Source organism: Medicago truncatula, chromosome 3, assembly GCF_003473485.1.
Source record: "Medicago truncatula cultivar Jemalong A17 chromosome 3, MtrunA17r5.0-ANR, whole genome shotgun sequence".
In the NCBI taxonomy this organism is placed as follows: domain Eukaryota; kingdom Viridiplantae; phylum Streptophyta; class Magnoliopsida; order Fabales; family Fabaceae; genus Medicago; species Medicago truncatula.
In genome coordinates, this window is record NC_053044.1 from 50322258 (window position 1) to 50340926 (window position 18669).

General features: G+C 32.6%; 2 protein-coding genes across 8 annotated transcripts; one reads left to right on the plus strand and one right to left on the minus strand.

Annotated features, from left to right (window-relative positions):
- Window positions 1-2391: 2391 nt before the first annotated feature.
- LOC11435200 (bZIP transcription factor 46) lies at window positions 2392-7177 on the plus strand. Of its 7 annotated transcripts, none has more exons than XM_024779403.2 (5): window positions 2392-2602; window positions 3125-4273; window positions 5083-5154; window positions 5276-5305; window positions 6786-7177. In XM_024779403.2, the coding sequence occupies exons 2-5, from the start codon at window positions 3155-3157 to the stop codon at window positions 6858-6860; spliced, it is 1296 nt and encodes a 431-aa protein (XP_024635171.1). In that variant the 5' UTR covers window positions 2392-2602; window positions 3125-3154; the 3' UTR covers window positions 6861-7177. The 7 variants fall into 7 exon arrangements, 3 of the variants coding, with proteins under 3 accessions (XP_024635171.1, XP_024635172.1, XP_003603049.1); XM_024779404.2 differs by having other exon boundaries at window positions 2392-2552; XR_005645326.1 differs by lacking the exons at window positions 2392-2602; window positions 5276-5305; window positions 6786-7177 and adding exons at window positions 4411-4594; window positions 4800-4897 and having other exon boundaries at window positions 2623-4273; window positions 5083-5155.
- Window positions 7178-10891: 3714 nt separating this feature from the next.
- Window positions 10892-18218, minus strand: LOC11433389 (THO complex subunit 5A). Its single transcript, XM_003603002.4, has 8 exons — window positions 17867-18218; window positions 17489-17779; window positions 16310-16646; window positions 13359-13696; window positions 12999-13249; window positions 12094-12664; window positions 11878-12012; window positions 10892-11598 (listed from the first exon to the last, which is right to left on the minus strand). The coding sequence occupies exons 1-8, from the start codon at window positions 18110-18112 to the stop codon at window positions 11344-11346; spliced, it is 2424 nt and encodes an 807-aa protein (XP_003603050.1). The 5' UTR covers window positions 18113-18218; the 3' UTR covers window positions 10892-11343.
- Between the last annotated feature and the right edge of the window lie 451 nt (window positions 18219-18669).

Consider the following 18669-nt stretch of genomic DNA (forward strand, 5'->3'; position numbering starts at 1 on the left):
TTCAATATCCATGAAGCAAACCTCACTATCTATGGATATGGGTACCCACTTACTAAACTTATAGTAGATCATAGATGAGATAAAGATTACTAAGAACCACTTTTGTCGGCTTTAATTCTATTGGAAACGACAGTATTTTGCTAAAGTTTGTTAGAGGCTATTTGAGAGTTTAGAAAGGAAGAGAGGAAAATACATTTTGTAAAATGAAGGAAGAAAGGAAAATGAAAAAAATGACAGTCTAAACTTGAATAAAATAGTTTATTTTTTTATAATATAGAATCTCTTCATAATTGGAAACTCAAAAATTGTTTTGAAGAAGGATTCTAGAAGTTTTTCAAATTCAATTTAAATTGTTGAAATATTTTCAAACTTAAAGATATAATAATTATAATTCATAAATATTTATTTATCATTTTCTTAAAAAGAAAACACTCAGATATATATTGTAATAAAAGGAAAGGATCGTTTTAAAATGATTTTTTTTTTACAAGATTAAGTTGAATTTCTTAAACATGTACAATTCTTTTTGAGAAAACACATATAATTTTTTTTGGTAGTGTAAAAACACACATAATTTTGAAATAACACTATTTTCTTTTTAAAACAAAAAGTTATAAATAGTTTTGCATTTTTTTAGATAATAATTATTGAAAACTCACACACATAAATGGATGGGCTGAAGTTGAATTTAGATTATGACATCCTACCTAACAATTTTGACATTTTTTTTCAATTTGAGTTAATCGTTTTGTACTTTTTTTATCGATCCATTAATGTATTGGAAAACAAAGAGCGATTTTATCCAATTATCTCTCTAACAAAGTAAGTATATGTTTGATTTCAATTTTGGAGGGTCAAAAGTGATTATAGATGTTGTAGAATTGATTTTATCATGTTTGGATGATTTAAAGGATAATTGATTTTATTTTTTTTAGAATTAATTCTATATGAAGTTAAAATTTGTAACTTTTTGTTTATAGAATTGATTATAACATTAAATTTATTGTTCAATCAACTTTTACTTAAATAACACAAATATAAATCACTCTACATTCATCTCAATTTTTTTTAAAGAAATTCAACTCAGTTTTACTCATAATCTGTTTTACAAAATTAATTCATTTAAAATCAATTATCAATTATTATCACAATTTAATTAAAAATGTAGCCAGCAACAGCATATAGGATGTCATGTTACCGTCACGGCCCACAAACCTTATGTTGAAGAAATCAAGCCCAAATCGTACTTTTTTGTTAATTTGAGATTTAAGAGAAGTAATTATTGAAGAAAAAGAAAGAAATAAAATTGCCCAACAAAACAAATGTTGGGTCGATCAAGGGCGACTTCCCCAAAGAATAAAAAACAAATTCTAAATATAGAAGTGACACTTTTCTTCTTCCTTAGTGATCTAGATGGATTGTTTTTAATTGTGTAAAACGGGAATGAGATTTGATATTTTAAAAAAAATTAAATAGATAAGTTTTATTAAAAAATAGTGTAATTATTCGTTTTATTATGTTAAATATTCTTTTAAATATTTATCATATGAACTACATTGACGAGAAGAAAATTTTGGTTTTTTTTAGTAAATTAAATATTCTTTTCGCGCAACTGCAAAACTAATCACTCAAAACCTTGATTAAAACTAAAAAGTACCTCGTTTCGTCTAAGCATTGTTGAGTAGAAGATTTTAGTGTTTGAAGAAGAGAGTTGGTCTAAAAAAATAGAGGAGAGCATATTCGAATTTTTGTAAAGAAGAAAAATTGTTTATCTAAAGAAAGCATGAATTGCTGACCATAACTTTAGGAGAAACGTGTACGGCTACGATTCTAACAGAAAGCACAATATTATTGGTTGCTGTCACATCATACCCCTTCCAACTTCCAACCTCTTTTCATTGGTACACGTACCCTGGTCGGCAGTATGCAACCTCCATTATTATGCCTTTTTCTCCTAATTTTTCATATTATATATATATATATATATATATATATATATATATATATATATATATATATATATATCCTTAATTTCTTCTTCCTTTTTCACATGAGCAAAATCATACAAAATTTAAACCTCTTAAGAGTTTTTTTTTTTTTTAATTTAATTCTCATCCTCGGTAAAAACTTAAGAATGAACATAGACACGAAACATACTTATATACATTACATTATTTATTTTGTCAACATTTTAATATAGATAAGCATTTCTCAAAAGTGAACCACCATTTGTAAACAAGTTAAAATCACAATGACAACCATAGCATAGATTATTTATTTTTTGTTAGGGGACCATAACATAGTTTATTTAGTTCCAGTTAATTCTAATAATATTAAAACTATGAGTATTATGGTATAAAAAAATGTGGTCCAAACCAAATTGTGTTGAAATAGAAATAGAAAAGTGAATGAAAAAAGAGAAAGCAGAAAGTGTGAAGAGACATTAGGACACTTGTCACATTAAGCAGAGGTGTTGAAACCAAGGAAGAAGGAACGCAGCCAAACCAAATCCACCACCACACAAAAACTTTCCCAAAAACATACCAAATCAGGTATCACCACAAATTCAAATAATAAAAAATAAATAATACTAATATCACAGGTATGTATATTTTGTACACTCTCTTTAATCTCTTTTTCTTTCTCCAGATTTCTCTTCTCTTTGTTTGTTTTCCCCTAATCTCTTTTTCTTTCTTTCTTTCCATTTTCGTTCTTCAATTCTTATATTCTGATTTTATTCCTTACCAAAAATACACACATCAGTGTTGTGTGAACTTCTCTTACATAAACACTAGATTTTCTCGAGAAAGATATTTTGCACTAGCGTTGAAATTTTGGTCTATTTTTAATTACAGAATCTCGAGACTCTTGTTACAACGTTGTACAAACACAAACACTACACCAATTTATGTTTTTACCTTAAAACAACAAAATGCACGTTTAGTTTAAATTACACTCCTTAGCTCAGCAATTTTTTGTTGTTGTTCTTTTTTAAGAAGAAAAATAAAATCACTTAGATGTAAATATTTTTTTTTCGTGAAATTTTATGCTTATGTTTGAAATTTGAGAATTGGGGGATTCAGATTTGTGATTTAGATGAGGTTATGGTTGTGTTTTACTTCAGATTTGAAGAAAATTGGAAGTGATTAGAAGAATGAATTTCAAGGGTTTTGGGAATGATCCAGGAGCCTCCGGCAACGGAGGTGGGAGGATAGCGGCGGGGAATTTTCCGCTGACGAGGCAACCGTCAGTGTATTCGCTGACTGTTGATGAATTTATGAACAGTATGGGGGGTTCTGGAAAAGATTTTGGGTCAATGAACATGGATGAATTGTTGAAGAATATTTGGAGTGCTGAAGAGGTTCAAACAATGGGTGGTGAAGAAGCTATTAGTAATCATTTGCAAAGACAAGGTTCGTTGACGCTGCCGCGAACTCTTAGTCAGAAAACGGTTGATGAGGTTTGGAAGGATATTTCTAAGGATTATGGTGGTCCTAATTTGGCTGCACCAATGACTCAGAGACAACCAACTTTGGGGGAGATGACTTTGGAAGAATTTTTGGTTAGAGCTGGTGTTGTTAGAGAAGATGCTAAGCCAAATGATGGTGTTTTTCTTGATCTTGGTAATGTTGGAAATAATGGTAATTTGGGTTTGGCTTTTCAGGCTCAGCAGATGAATAAAGTTGCTGGCTTTATGGGGAATGGTAATAGAATTAATGGTAATGATGATCCACTTGTTGGTCTTCAAAGTCCTACTAATTTGCCTTTGAATGTTAATGGGATTAGATCAACAAATCAGCAACAACAGATGCAGAATTCACAGTCTCAGGCTCAGCAACAACATCAGAATCAACAACTTCAGCAACTTCAACAGCAGCAGCAGCAGCAGCAAATATTTCCAAAGCAACCTGGTTTGAACTATGCAACTCAGATGCCTTTGTCTAATAATCAAGGAATGAGAGGTGGAATTGTAGGGCTTTCTCCTGATCATGGAATGAATGGTAATCTTGTGCAAGGTGGAGGGATTGGAATGGTTGGTTTGGCACCAGGGGCTGTTCAAATCGGTGCTGTCTCACCGGCTAACCAGATATCTAGTGATAAAATGGGAAAGAGTAACGGTGATACTTCTTCTGTTTCGCCGGTTCCTTATGTTTTTAATGGTGGTATGCGAGGGAGGAAAGGTAATGGAGCTGTGGAGAAGGTAATTGAGAGGAGGCAGAGAAGAATGATCAAGAATAGGGAGTCAGCTGCTAGATCCCGCGCTCGCAAGCAGGTAATTTTTTTGACTTACTTTCTTGTTGTTGTGATTTGATTATTGATCTAAATTTAGCAATCAAAGTTCTTTAACTTGTTCAAATGAACACTTACATGGATTCAAGAATACTAATTTGTACGACTATTTTTTCCTAGTATTTGTTCCCTTACATATGTCTACTCCTCTCGATATACAAAGAGTCTAGATCAAAAATTGATGACAGGCCGTGCTTGTTAGTCACTTAAATTTGTAACTTGCATTCTCCATGTACTGGTCTGAGCGAAACAATCGAAATTCAGTCAGTGCAGACTGTAGATTTTACCTTCTAGTAACAGAAAGGTGAGAAGAGTTCCTCTTAATTGTGAAAATATAATAGATACTTCACTATTAATAGGGTTTGGTAACATATGTGAATATGTAATCAATTCAAAAACCAAAAGACTGTGTTGGTGATTTTAGTCATGTTATGATTATAGTACAAGGAATACTGCTCAGCCATTGACATTCTGCTTTTATCCTCTGTGAACATGCTGTATATGTGCAGCAGAATGGTAATATGATAGCGATCTGACCTGATGAAAGGTGAAAGATTTTTGGGAAGTTACAGTCATGACAATTTGTAAGGATTCAGGTTTTAACAAGGTAATGGTGCAACTGACTGGGGAACTTAACTGCGGTTGGATAATCATCAAATCCACAAAAGCATATAGTAATGGGTTTTGGTGGGAACATGACATGGGAATGAAGTGCAGTTTTGAAATTTTGTAAAAATGTATTAAGATATATGCTGTAAGTTCTGATCACATTTTTATTTTCATTTATTACAGGCTTATACCATGGAATTGGAAGCAGAAGTCGCAAAGTTAAAAGAAGAGAATGAAGAACTTCAGAAAAAGCAGGTAATTATGGCTATTCCGCATTTCACAGCCAGATGCAGGCTTTCATTTGTACATGAATTTGCGGCTTAAGGTCACTTATATCAAAACATTCCCTAATTGACCATTATTTTGAACACTGCAGGAAGAAATCATGGAACTTCAGAAAAATCAAGTAAGTTCAGCTTTCACAAAAATCATCGGAAATCACTCATTTTTGGTTTTAAGTCATTGCGTGCATTTAAATTTACCTTAACTGTACAAGTCACTAGTTTTACTAGAACACATAGTACCACAGTGGTGTTCTTGTGCCCTGTTTTGTGACTAATCGGTTAAGAAGTCATGAATAGCTTCATTCATATAACATGCTAATTAGTCAGCCCTCCACTAAGAGCAATAGAGGGTTTGACAAAGGTTATTGTGAAGATGGCATTTGGTCACAAGCTATGCCAATCGACGCAATTTTGTGTGCTTGTCATGTTCAAATTTTGAACGGTTGGTTTGGTGCTATGTGGTGATTCAATAATATACCTGCATGAACTAATGCCTAATTTAGGCTTTCCTCTTGATTATCACATGCCATCAAATATTAAAATAAATTTATTTATTAATTTTTTATTTGATTAAATACCAATCTCTGTATATTCTGCGAGAATGTAGTAAGTGCTTTTCTCTAGTACTGAGCCTTTGTCTCATGGCATTTTCTATCTTCTGTCTTGTATTCACTTGATGGTTGTAGAATGATTTGATGGTCATTTTGCATAAAGCTAGTGAGAAATATGTTCAAGGGTCTCACTTACTAGTGCCCTTAATGAATCAGTATATAGCAAGTTTTCTTGCATTACTAATTTCAAAAGCTACAGTTTTCAATTAATAATACTAATCATATTTTTAATTCCTTACGCATTTATGTTTTGATATATTTTTAATGCCTAAGGGCACTAGTTAATGTTTGCATATGTTTTGATATAACATCATGTTTACCAAACTGAAACCCACTTGAAAAGTTACAAAAGAGAAAGAATATCAATCCAACCTTTGTGCAGATGATTCTTTTAGCTCATTGATTTCAAACCATATAAATTAGTTCCTTATGCTCAAAAGCAAAATTGGCATTACTATTAACCCATTTCTGGTTGAGATTGCTTTTCTCATATAAATTTTGGTTACATTTCTTTCTGTTAGTTGTAGCTGGAAATGTGAATTAAGGCTTTCTGAATTTCCAGAACTAGTCTAGGGTTTCCCTTCTCATGAAATCACAATTTTGAGTATTCTCTTTTGTATTGCTTTTTGCATATCTGTAGCTAACTGTTACAATTCTAATTGTTTCGTCATATTAGCATGTTAGGCTCACAATTTTGTATTCTCAATATGAGAACAGTAGGAGTGATTATGAGCTAGCATGTGATGTCTACTATATTTTTATGAATGTTTTGGCATCTTCGTACTGTTTAAACATACTTTTGGACCATTTACACTTGTTCCAAAACATGTGCAGTAAGTTCCAAGTCAGGTCAAGATATCATGAGTCAATGGTTTTAGCGTCCTACATATCTGCATTCTGTTGAAACATATTTTTGGACCATATCACATTCTTAATTTAGGAATTGATGCCACCTTAGTATTAAATTGTCTAGCACTTGCTGATATTGCAGGTTAAAGAAATGATGAATTTGCAACGAGAAGTCAAGAGAAAATGCTTAAGAAGAACACAAACTGGTCCATGGTAGATTGAAGATTGGATTATGATTCCGCAGTTAAAAACATTTTGTAAATACACATAAATACATGTTTTTCTGTAGATTGAGGCTTTTGTAGTTTAGATTAGCACTTGAAAACTTTGATATCTTGCTAACAGTTTGCATAGTTAGGGAGGATATGCACAGTAGCGTGAAAATATGTTTCAGTTTGCGTCCAAAATCATGCCACCATTGATTAGACAATCTTGTGCAGAACACCTTCACTGGATTTGATTCCGTGAGTAAAATATGTGTACGTACTTCTATTTAATGCATTATCCATGAATTTGGACCAATGGTTATCCACATATTTTACTATCAAGTAAATCGTTTAATTTGTCCACAAGCAATAATAAAATCAGATTCATAACCTCTTGATTTTGAGTAATTTATTGTCAGGTTCATGACCTTAGTCACTACACCGATTAACTATATCAATAATTATGACATATTTTGGTTCAGTTTAGGAATGAACAAGATAATATAGATTTATTGATGTTTATTAAAAAAAAATATATAGATTTATTGATGTTGAATACCTTGTTATGGTTTGGTGACCAAAAGAATCAGCCAACTTTGTTATATAACATTGGTATCTCAATGGTACACAAACGCTATCTCTTCTGGAGGTTAAATAAGTTGGCTGATTTCTTTTGCAATATTTGGGTTTCAAATGGATTATGACTCGTCTGATTGAAATTGTTCCTCGTTTTGCTTCTTTTGCTTTATTGACTGATTTGAAGGCTTTTAGCTATTTCATTTTTTTTTTCTTTTTTTTTTCGGTTTCTGTTGAAGGGATGGCCGGCCCCTTTTTATCCTACAGAAAAAATATCAATAACTCCATGATCATTGCCGAGCAAAAATCACATTTGGATTTATGTATAAAATATTACTATAGCGGTGCACTAAAACTCTTGCATACATGGGAGTCCCACCATTTTGATGTATTCTACACAACTTTATCTGTTTTTTGTTTCGAAAACTCAAACGCGTGTTTTTAAGTATAAGATCCACATTGCATTCTAATATAGTTGTATGACTAAATTCACTGATATGCCTAAAAATTTAACATCACGTTATAAACTCCAATCATAAATCTTATGATGATAAAAAACTCTGCACGTGAATACAGCACCAGATGTTTTTATATTGCAATCAGTAAGTTACAATTAATTTATTATAACAAAAATTACTACAACAGTTCACGCTTATCACATATTACATTTGCCAAATATCGAATTGGTGTAACAAGTAATGAACATCCTTCAACACTATATCCTAATTTCTAATTATTGTGGTATTTTTATTTGATAAATCAGTATCTGGTTGGGAACTTTTCCAGGAGATCGTTGAGGGGTGTGCAAAATGCCTTTTTCATATGCCTTTTCAGGAGATTGTCTTCCGTTAGAGTGTGCAGTTTGATTATCGCGTACATACTTCTATTTGATAGATTATTCATTAGTATGTAACAATGACTCACAAGTTATTTATCAATTATCTAAACAAGTAAATCAAACGCAAGGAATAAAAAAAGTGGCCCAGTTGGGATGGGAGACCGCCAATCGGTGCCTTTATATTTGTTGATGTAAGATCTAATTTAACCACCAATGTTCCTTCGGAAACATCCGATAAAAAAAATAAAAATAATCACCAGTGGTTCGCTGAGCACGGTTGGGATGAGCGACCGCCCAAGATCCGTGCATAAAGGGCCCCAAATATTTTTAGTAATACATACATAAATTTGTGCTCGTAAAATGTATTTTATTTTACACATTTGTGTTAAATGAAGAAAGAAAGCTAAGAAAATAGAAAAATAATACTCCCTCCGTCCCTATATATAAGACCCTTTTGCCAAAATCACGGGAATTAAGATAAAGGATATTTGTATTAAAGTTGTTTGTAATCACTATTGTTTTTACAATTTTATCCTTTAAGAAAGAAGGTTAGTTTATATTTTCAACATGTTATTTATTGTTGATTGAAGAAAAAGATGTATAATAAATAGGGGCATGTATGTAAAGAAATAATTAATGTAGTTGGAAATAATAAAGGGGTCTTATAAAAAGGGACAAAAAAATTTCTCAAAAGGGTCTTATAATTAAGGACGGAGGGAGTAGATGAATACAAACAATAGAACAAATAAATAATTAATGATGTCGATGTTTTTCCATAAAAAATTACAAATTTTTTTGATGTTTTAGAATTTTTAATATTTTTATCCATTTTTACCCTTGTTGAAAAACACACTTTAATAATTAAAAAAGTTGGGACTATTGACTTATCACAATTAAATTAAAAAATGGATTAAAAAATTTAGAAGGAGTACAACAGCCGAGGAGTAGTAATCTGAAATAATAAGAATTACTTCAACTACCCATGCACTATTTAAAACTGGAAGGAAATAATGGAAAGAAAAAAAAAATTGCACAGCTCCCACTTCAATTTAAAGTCATGTGATAAGTTTGAGGAAATTGGAAGTTTAAATATAAATGCAATTTGTGTGGTGAGTGCCAATAACTAAGGAGATTAGAATTTAGAGAAAAAAATCAAGGAGTAAGGGTATTTTAGTATAAACCATACAATTTTTGTGCAATCACCTAAAACATCAAAAGAAAAGGATAAAACATCAAAAGAAAAGGAATGGAGGGAGTAATAGATATTACATTCATCTTTAATTACAAGACCCTTTTGAAAGGAAAAAAAAAATCTTTTTATAAGAATTTTTTGCTATTTCCAACTACATTAATTATTTCTTTACATACATACCCATGTTTATGATACATTATTTTTTTTTCAATAAGCAATAAATAGCATATTGAAAACATACACTAACTATCTTTTTTAAAAATAAATTGTAAAAACAATAGTAATTACAAACGAATTTAATACAAATATCAACTTTCTTAAGTCCCGTGATTTTGCCAAAATGGTCTGATAAATAGGGACGGAAGTAATTTCTTTGTTTCAAATTATATGGCACTTTAAAAATTTCACATAGATTAAGAAATGTAGTTAATGTTGTATAGAAAAGAGTAATTGTGAGTTGCTTTATAAAAATATCATTTATTAATAATATGGAAAACATAAATTAAAAGAATTGTGAAAAAATAAAGTAATAAATAGTAGGGGGCATAATAGAAAAAAATACACTAATGATTCCTTACTGTAAAATGACATAATTTGAAACAAACAAAATTTATTAAAATGACATGATTTAGAACAGAGGGAGCACATAATACATAAATATAAGAGGAGTTAAAATTTAGAACCAATTTAAATTTATAACATATAATATTTATTCTCATGGGACGTGCATGATTCAAATAGTTATATTTAATATATGGAAAATGAGTGAGATATATATTATTGGTGGTTCGTGCATCTGTTAGTAGTGGTGTTTGTGACTGAAGCTGATGATTCCAAGAGTAACATTTAATACAAGAGTCATGTTAATTACATGAGAATAGGAGATGATGATTTCAAGAGCAATATTTATTACATGAGAATAAAAGATGATGATTCAAGAGTAATATTTATTTATTACAAGAGTCATGTTTATTACACGAGAATATGAGAAATTGATTGTATGTTATTTATCTGATATTCATAATTGAGTTTTTAAATTTAAAATGAATCTGCGTGAGCTTAGCTCAGTTGATAGGGATATTGCATTTTATATGCAGAGGCCGAGGTTCGAACCCCGAACACTCCACAGTTAAATTGTGTGAGCTTTAGTCACTAGGCTACTTGACAAAAAAAATTAATAAAATATTAATTGTATTTTTATCTTCTCTTTAATGAATAAAATGCATTCGCAAATGTTTGGTAGGTTTCTAAAATGTTCTCTTCAGAAAAACAGTAAATGTGGTAATTGATAAGAACAAAAAATCATATTTGGCTTTATATATAAAATGTTTTAAAATAAACAAAAAAAATAATAAACTCAAATGACTGAAAAATTGGATTAGATAATGCTCATCCAAATGTTAAACTAAATAAGATTGACATCCTAAAGATCAATGTGGAAACTCAATTGGGGTGTATTTTCAAGAAAAAACTACAATTGTAAAGAATTTTAAATATAAAAAACCACATTACATCCTAGCATAATTGTAAGACTAAATTCAATGATGTGTCTAAACTTGCATGTGTTATAAACCACAATCATGGAATCTTTTGTGAAAAACAATACCAGTACCCGGAAAGATGTATTGAAGTAAAATTAATAAATTACAATGAACCTATAAAAATCGCTGCTACTCAGTAGTTTTCATCATGGTAGGGTCGTTAGGAATTTTACTTTTTTTATTCCTCCTAGCATACTTAAATCCATGCAGCTGCAATTTCTCAGACCAGCTTTTTAAATGTGAAGTCAAGGGGAAGTTTGAAGTGCACTCAATGTCCTCGCAGAATATCATCGGTATTGTGGTCTTTTCCTCTGAAAGATCTAACAGGGAACCTACCGCTGCTTGGGTCAGTTGGAAGTAAATTTCGTATCTTTCCAGGAGATCGTCTTCCGGTGATCCCTTCCTCTGAAAGATCTTCCCAAGAACCCACCACTAACAGGCTTGCATAAGCCAACATCAACCAAGGTAGTGCAATTTGTCCTTTCTGATGATGACCCGTCATCTAAATAGTAGTCGAATAACATGGCAAGGCAACTCACTTGATGAGCCAATACGTAATTATGTTCATTAACAGGTAGTGTCTTTAGCATGTGTAAGTTGACCTACAATTTAGAAAGGAAAACATTAATAGGTACTGTGAGTTGGAGAAATCAAGGAAACAACAACATTTGTGATGATGCAGGTATATTAGGTGATTTTCTTCTCTTCTATTTAACTTTTTTATCTTTGGACATAATGGTGAAGGGGAAAATGGCTTCCAGACTCCCATCAAGAACAAAAAAACATGTGATTATACGAGACCCATTCCTTGAAGAAATCATATCACAAGATACAGTCTAATGATTTTACTAGAGTAACATCTTGAACCATTGTGTACTTACCTCCGCCTCTATTGCACGAAGTTCATTGTACCATTCCAATCCATCATTCTCAATATGGTACTCCCCAGAAGGTCTACCACAAAAACTCAATGCAAAAAGAGGAGGCCTTAGAGGATATTCCATACTGATCTTGATCTGTCAAAAAAATAAAATCTAGGTGGAAATGCCAATAGATCCTTGAATAAATTTTGTAGATAAAAAGGGATGCTTCTTTACCTTGGCTTCTAGATTCACATTTCTTTCATCTGCATTGGTTTTTCTGCTAAGAACAAGGACAAATTCCTTCGCACCAGATTCCATCCACGAAAGAGACTTTGTGGCACAGTAATCAGATACGCTATGTTCATGTTCACTTTCTACTTGTGCAGGCTCATCAAAATCACTATCAGTATCCAGCAAGAAATCAGAACTATCATCACCTTTTTTGAAACTCAGGGACCTGACTTTATTAAGTGAAGGAATGATGCTTTTTGAAATTAAGCTAGCTTGCTTGGAGTGATCAAACTTAGTCCTCTTTGGAAGCAAAGTTGGAAGCTCGCCATCTTCCGTCATACTATCCAGTTCTCCTTTTGTGACACCAGAATTTTCAATCACATCAACATCCGTTGATTCCTGAACATGCTCCTCTTTATCTATGATAGCCGGAGACGAAGCTTCACTAGGCACAGGTAGGGCTCTTATAGGTGACCAGCCATCCAATTTGCACAAGGGAGTGTGCAAAGCCCATGGAACACTTTTACAGGACAAAAGAGGCCACTCAAGTTTTGTAAGAGATTCTAGCTGTTCCCTGTAAGCCAGCCAAAATCCACAAATTTTAACTTAAGCATGCCCAACTACAACGATAAGCAAGATAAACTAGGGACTCTTGGAGATATAATGGATTTATTGTAAATGAACTGGACAAAAAATCTAACATGCAGCATAAACACTAAAATGATTCGGAACAGGGAGGCAAACGAAGAAACATTACTAAGATGTCAGTAATGAAAACATAACCAAAACAAAGGCCATAGAAAATCTTAGGTCGATCAAGTTACATATTATCGTATGTTGAACATCATGAAAAGGTCCTTGATATTCTAAAATTCTAATATTGAAAACATGCTAGAGCCGTGACTCACAGAAGAGCCAACTGAGCTTTTCTCCTTGAGCGAATTCTCTGCAGAACTGTATGTACTCGGTTCTGTTGGCGATATAATGTAAGACCAGATACAACATCTTCACTCTTGGCTGCTTCACTGTTGTCAGCGGGGAGCAGTGGAGACACCTCAGGCAAGAAATCAATTCCTGCCAGGTGCTGAGCCCATTTGTAAGGACGTGAAGTTCTTTGAGTATTGAACGCCATAGCATTTTGAACAAAGAGCTTAGCTGACTGCATCACCATTCAAATGAAAGAAATGGAAGATAAATAATGAGTTGGAGAATACATCAAAGATGCTGATAGCTAAATGAAGATGCCCATGACATGAAAGCACTCAAACCTGGTGTGGAAGCTCGAGTCCTGTATCATTGGGGAATAAATTGCACAAGATGTCATTGTCAGGACCATCATTAGATCCTTCTACTCCAACACATACAGTATTCAACTTCACCACGTACTCAAACCTTAGCGTAATGAGTTTCGCAGGCTTAGGATCAGAAGACTCATCTTCATACACATTGATAATGATTTTAAGTGGGTGACTTTTGAATATACCCCCTTGGTCAGGGCTCTCCTTGACTTCTACCCTCCTTGGCCTTTTTCTACGTCTCTGACCATCTTCTTCATCATCATGAACATCATCTTCCAATTTGGAGCTATCCATGACAGTGGAAATGCCTGAGTGGTAAAAATAAAATCACATCATATTGATTTTTTTTTTTCAGTTGAGTCAAAGAAAAAAAAATTAAGATTCAGTATTAAAATATTCAAATGCTCAAGAAATTGCCACATAATGCTTGCATAGAAAGATTGCGTACAGAGTGAAGGCATAGACTTCCTTTCTACAACTTGTTGTCTTGATTTTAGCATTACAAGTATCTATAACTTTCAAGAGCTAACAATGTCCTGCATAAGAGTTCGGGTATGCTCCATTTAGGCTAAACTCCATTTAGGGTTTGGATGTAAGACATGTGGCAAAAAAATATCTAACGGTTGAGATTTTAAATTAAAAAACAATAAAAGGTTGTTGCAATATGAGGGAAGGGAACATGATTTGTTTGTTATTATTATGTATTTTTATTAAACAAATATTTGTTTTTTAATTTAAAATCTCAACCGTTAGATATTTTTTTGCCACATGTCTTGCATCCAAACCCTAAATGGAGTAAATGGAGCATACCCGAACTCCCTGGATAATACCTTTGGAGTGATACATTCGTTTGAAGTTAAATCATAAAAAATGATGTATATATAGGTGGCTTCTAGGGTGAGGGCTCTATTAAGTCCCTCACCGGTGAAGCAGAAAAAAATCACCGTCAGATTGAACCAATGGTCTATATTTATTAAAAGAAAAGATGAGAATATTTACACTGCTGCACACAATAATTCTGCCTCTTCTTTCTTCATCAGTTTCTTTCTCTCTCACCTTGCAATCTTGTTAACCAAATGGCAATTGAATCCATCAACATTGATAAAAAAAACCTTTTCGTTCCTCCTTTTTGTTTTCTTTCTTAAAACTTCCTTCAAACATTAATTGATTTTTTTTTTATAAAAATTATCTGTATTTTCTCAGAAGTTTTCTATTCATGCTTCTCCTCTACCGGGAAGAACTATGCTTGTCCGTGATGGAAAGAGAGAGACTTTGAGTAGAAAAAAGCTTTTAATTTCTGACGAAGCTTCAAGACTACTATTAAAAACAGCCCCAAATGTTTCATTTCACACTAGACCTAGTGTTCCCCATGATGACATCTCGTCATTACGTAATTTTCTGTGTAAACTGATCACATTTTGGAGTTCACAAGGCAACTTATGCAGCAAAAAGAACAGAAAAACTGAAGAAAATGCAAAGAAGCAAAACGTGTCACGATTTGGTAAAAACGTGACACGATTTTAGAAGACCAAAAAACATGCTCTCTGTTAAGGAAAAACGTGTCACGATGGCAAAAATGTGACACAATTTGATGAAACCCTAATTCAGCTGTTTGTTACTATGAAGAAAACGTGTCACGATTTACTTAAAACGTGACACGATTTTAGGCGAATTTTTGTGCCTATTTAAGCTGAAGTCTACTCCAAAGACAAGGGTGACGAATTGAGAAGAGCAAAGTGCGATTTTGAGACTACAAGACGGCTAGGAGGGCGATTTCTTCATCCTTTTACCTGCTCATGTATGTATTGATTCCTCTAATGATTAGGTTATTTGTAAACACCATTATGAGTAGCTAAATCCATTAGAGGTTAGGTCTGAGAATATCTTTGTAACCCTAATTGAAACATGTTGCTGTGAAACTCTATTTATTGTGAATGACAATCTAGTTTTTATTCAATTCAATTGTTCTTAATGCTTTTTATATATAAACATGATTTAGTGAGAACGAATGACTACTGACCCTAGCTTTCAACTTAGACCTAATTGAATTGTTCTAATAAACATGGTTGGTCTAGAAATGGATAATCCTTTATTAGTGATATTAGGTTAACGTGCTTAAACCTTCAAAGGTTATTAGAACACCTAAGGAATTAGGGGCTGTAACCCTAGAAGAGGGTCCCAACTCAAGGGATTGATTAGGACTATTTTGCTAACTATCGTGAACTAGAAAAGCATTCACAAGAATAGGTGCAGTATACCAATTAGGGGAACATAGATGATTCGAAAGACCTAAACTCATCTCTCTCCTATTCTTAAAATCAATCTTTACTTTTTGTCGTTACTTTTATGCAAACAAAATAACTTCTATACATCCTAACTTACAACGTAATTGAATTATTGAGATTAAAACCAGTCCTTGTGGGAACGATATTTTTACTACTTCGATAGTATTTGGTACACTTGCCAAACGTCTATCACCCCACATGAAACAAATGCCGTGAATCTATTTAAATTTCAAGAAGGGGAACTTGAGCATTACTGATTTACAATGAGACGATGAAGTAATTTGACAAGGGTTTCTTAATTTCAAAGCAGACTTTCCCACATATGGAAAATAGGTTTAGAGATTTAAGGTCCGGTACTCCTACAAACACAATCACGCATATGAGAGATGTGGGATTAAGATTATGTGTGGAAATTTTTTGTTGTTCTCATTTTAATTTGTAACAAATATGGACCACAGATTTGATCTAATTGTATTTTTTAACTGGTTCACCGGCGAGGGACTTAATAGAGCCCTCAGTTTAGAATCCACCGTTTATATAAATATAATCCGGTGTCAGAATATACACTGCCAGCAGCAATAGAACTATATAGTATATCCAAAGAATGTTAAAATTCATGTATCAGCTATAACTTACCAGTGTCCTTGTTGGCTTGACTGCGAGCAAAAGCTTGAGCATCTTTCAGGCTTCCTACAATCTCCAGATCAATAGGTTCTGCAAAGGCCTCTTTCTGAGCCAATAGCTGTGAGTAAATCACATAAAGAGCCGGTGGAAGCAACTCTGCTGAATGATGCTGCTTTAGTTTCTTTGTATGCGTAATTCCTAGCTGGTTTTGTACAGGCAAGGATGCTTTCTTAAGAGACTTAAGATGTGAAGGGAGACTTGTCAGGAACTTCTTTCGGTTCGCAATAGTCTCCAAAAGGATTTTCTTTTGCAGTTCCAGTTTTGCATGATGTTTGCAGAGCTCTTTACGCTGGTACAAATTTGCATATAAGAAGAATTGTAAGGATATTTAATGCAATTTGCATGAAAACTTAGAAATCAGATTATCAATACAACTCTAAAAGATGAATGAATGAATGAAGGAGAGTAAGAAATTTTAAACTTCAAAATAGCACAACCAGCATACTTAAAGCCAAACCAACCTGATATAAAACCACATTCAGTTTGATCGACAGGTCACACAACACACACTTTTAACTTTAGAACAAAATATCAACTTATCAAGTAACATTGGATTGGATATAAATTTGTACATGTCTAGAAAAATATAGATTAACACAAGCCAACCCTGTATTTATCCTACAATCCTTTCCTAACACAATAGCAGGCTTATCAATACAAATCTTTTGGTGAGGACAAAAGCATGTTGTATAGAAATGCGATATAAACTTTTGCCAATATCACAAATATCACATTCTCTTTGAAATTTAAATACTATGGGCCTGCTTGGATTGGTTTATTTGAGCTTATCTGCTGGCATAAATTTTGAGAGACTGTTTGGGTGAGCTGATGAAAACAGCTTATGGCATTGTTCGTAAGTTATGTTCAGGTTATTTTCAAAAGTTCTCCAAGATAGCTTATGAAAACAGCTTATAGCTCATACAAAAATAATTTAACTATTTTATCTTTTGATATAGAAATTTCATATAGATAAGCACTTATTGCTAATCATGATAAGCACTTATGCTATAAGCTGCAAATAAGTTGTTTATCCAAACAGGACCTATGTACAATGCACATTCCTTCTAAGCTAATTACAAAATGCCAAAAATATTCAAGGTAATGTTTTGCAACAGAATATCTTATATTCACCTGATATAGCTCGAAATTGAGCCTCTTGAGCATCAAATTATGAGCACTATCTTTCGACAAAACCAAATCCTTTATATCTTTCGGAGCATCTCGGAAAAACTCTTCCTCAGGCACAAGTTCAATATCAGGATACTTCGATTTAAAATCTTTACAAGCCTTAATGGCTTTAAGATAATGACTTTTCTCGTACACCAAATTATGAAGCTGCAAAGTCGTAAAATCCACCGGCGCCTTCGCGCGTTCTGTCTGCATTTTAACCCGATCCTCCTCAATCAAAATCGAACGATTCGCCTATAAAATTGAGAAGAAAACAAAAATTAAAATCATCGAAACAGTAATTTTTTAGTTGAATTGTGAAATTGGATACACCCTAAGTACCTGACGAAGAGTGATGAAGTGAAGGAACATTTGAGTAACGAGATCACGAAGGAGTTGTTTAGGTTTAGCTTCTTTTTTGATGGAGAGGATATCGGAGATGATTGATTCAATGGAAGATTTACTGTTTTGAAGCAATTCGTAGGGTGATTCTTCGTCCGATTTGGAATCTTCTGAGGAATTGGGAAAGGCTTGTTCGTTTTGTTCTTCCATGGCGATTGAACCTTCTTCTATCTCACCGTCTTCCATTTTTTCTGTTCTTTTGTTCTCAGCTTGACCTAAAACCCTTTTCTTTCTTCTTCCCCTTCGAAGCAAAAATCAGCTTATACAAAAGCTTTGAATTCCGACAAAAAATAAAATAAAATTATGCAATAGGTATAGTACTCCAAAATAAATCAACAAAAATTGATGTAAGTTATTGGGTTAAATATATTTTTGATCCTTATAAATATATCAACTTTTCGTTTTAATCATTCTTAAATTTTCTTTCAACTTTTAATCCCAAAAAAATTTCATTTTCACTTTTGGTCCCACCTTTAAAGTAAACTCACATGTAAAATTCATATTTTTGAATAAAATTTTGCAGAAAAATTCATAATATTATAAAAATCTCTTCCAAAAAATTTAGAATTTTTTAACAAAAACATGAATTTAATATGAACTTTTATATTTTTTTATGGTTAAAAATTCATATTAAATTTATGTTTTGTTAAAAAATTCTTTTTTTCTTGGAAAGATTTTTACAATATTCTATACATTTCATTAAAAAAAAATACTAAAATTAACTTAAAAATATGGACCAAAAG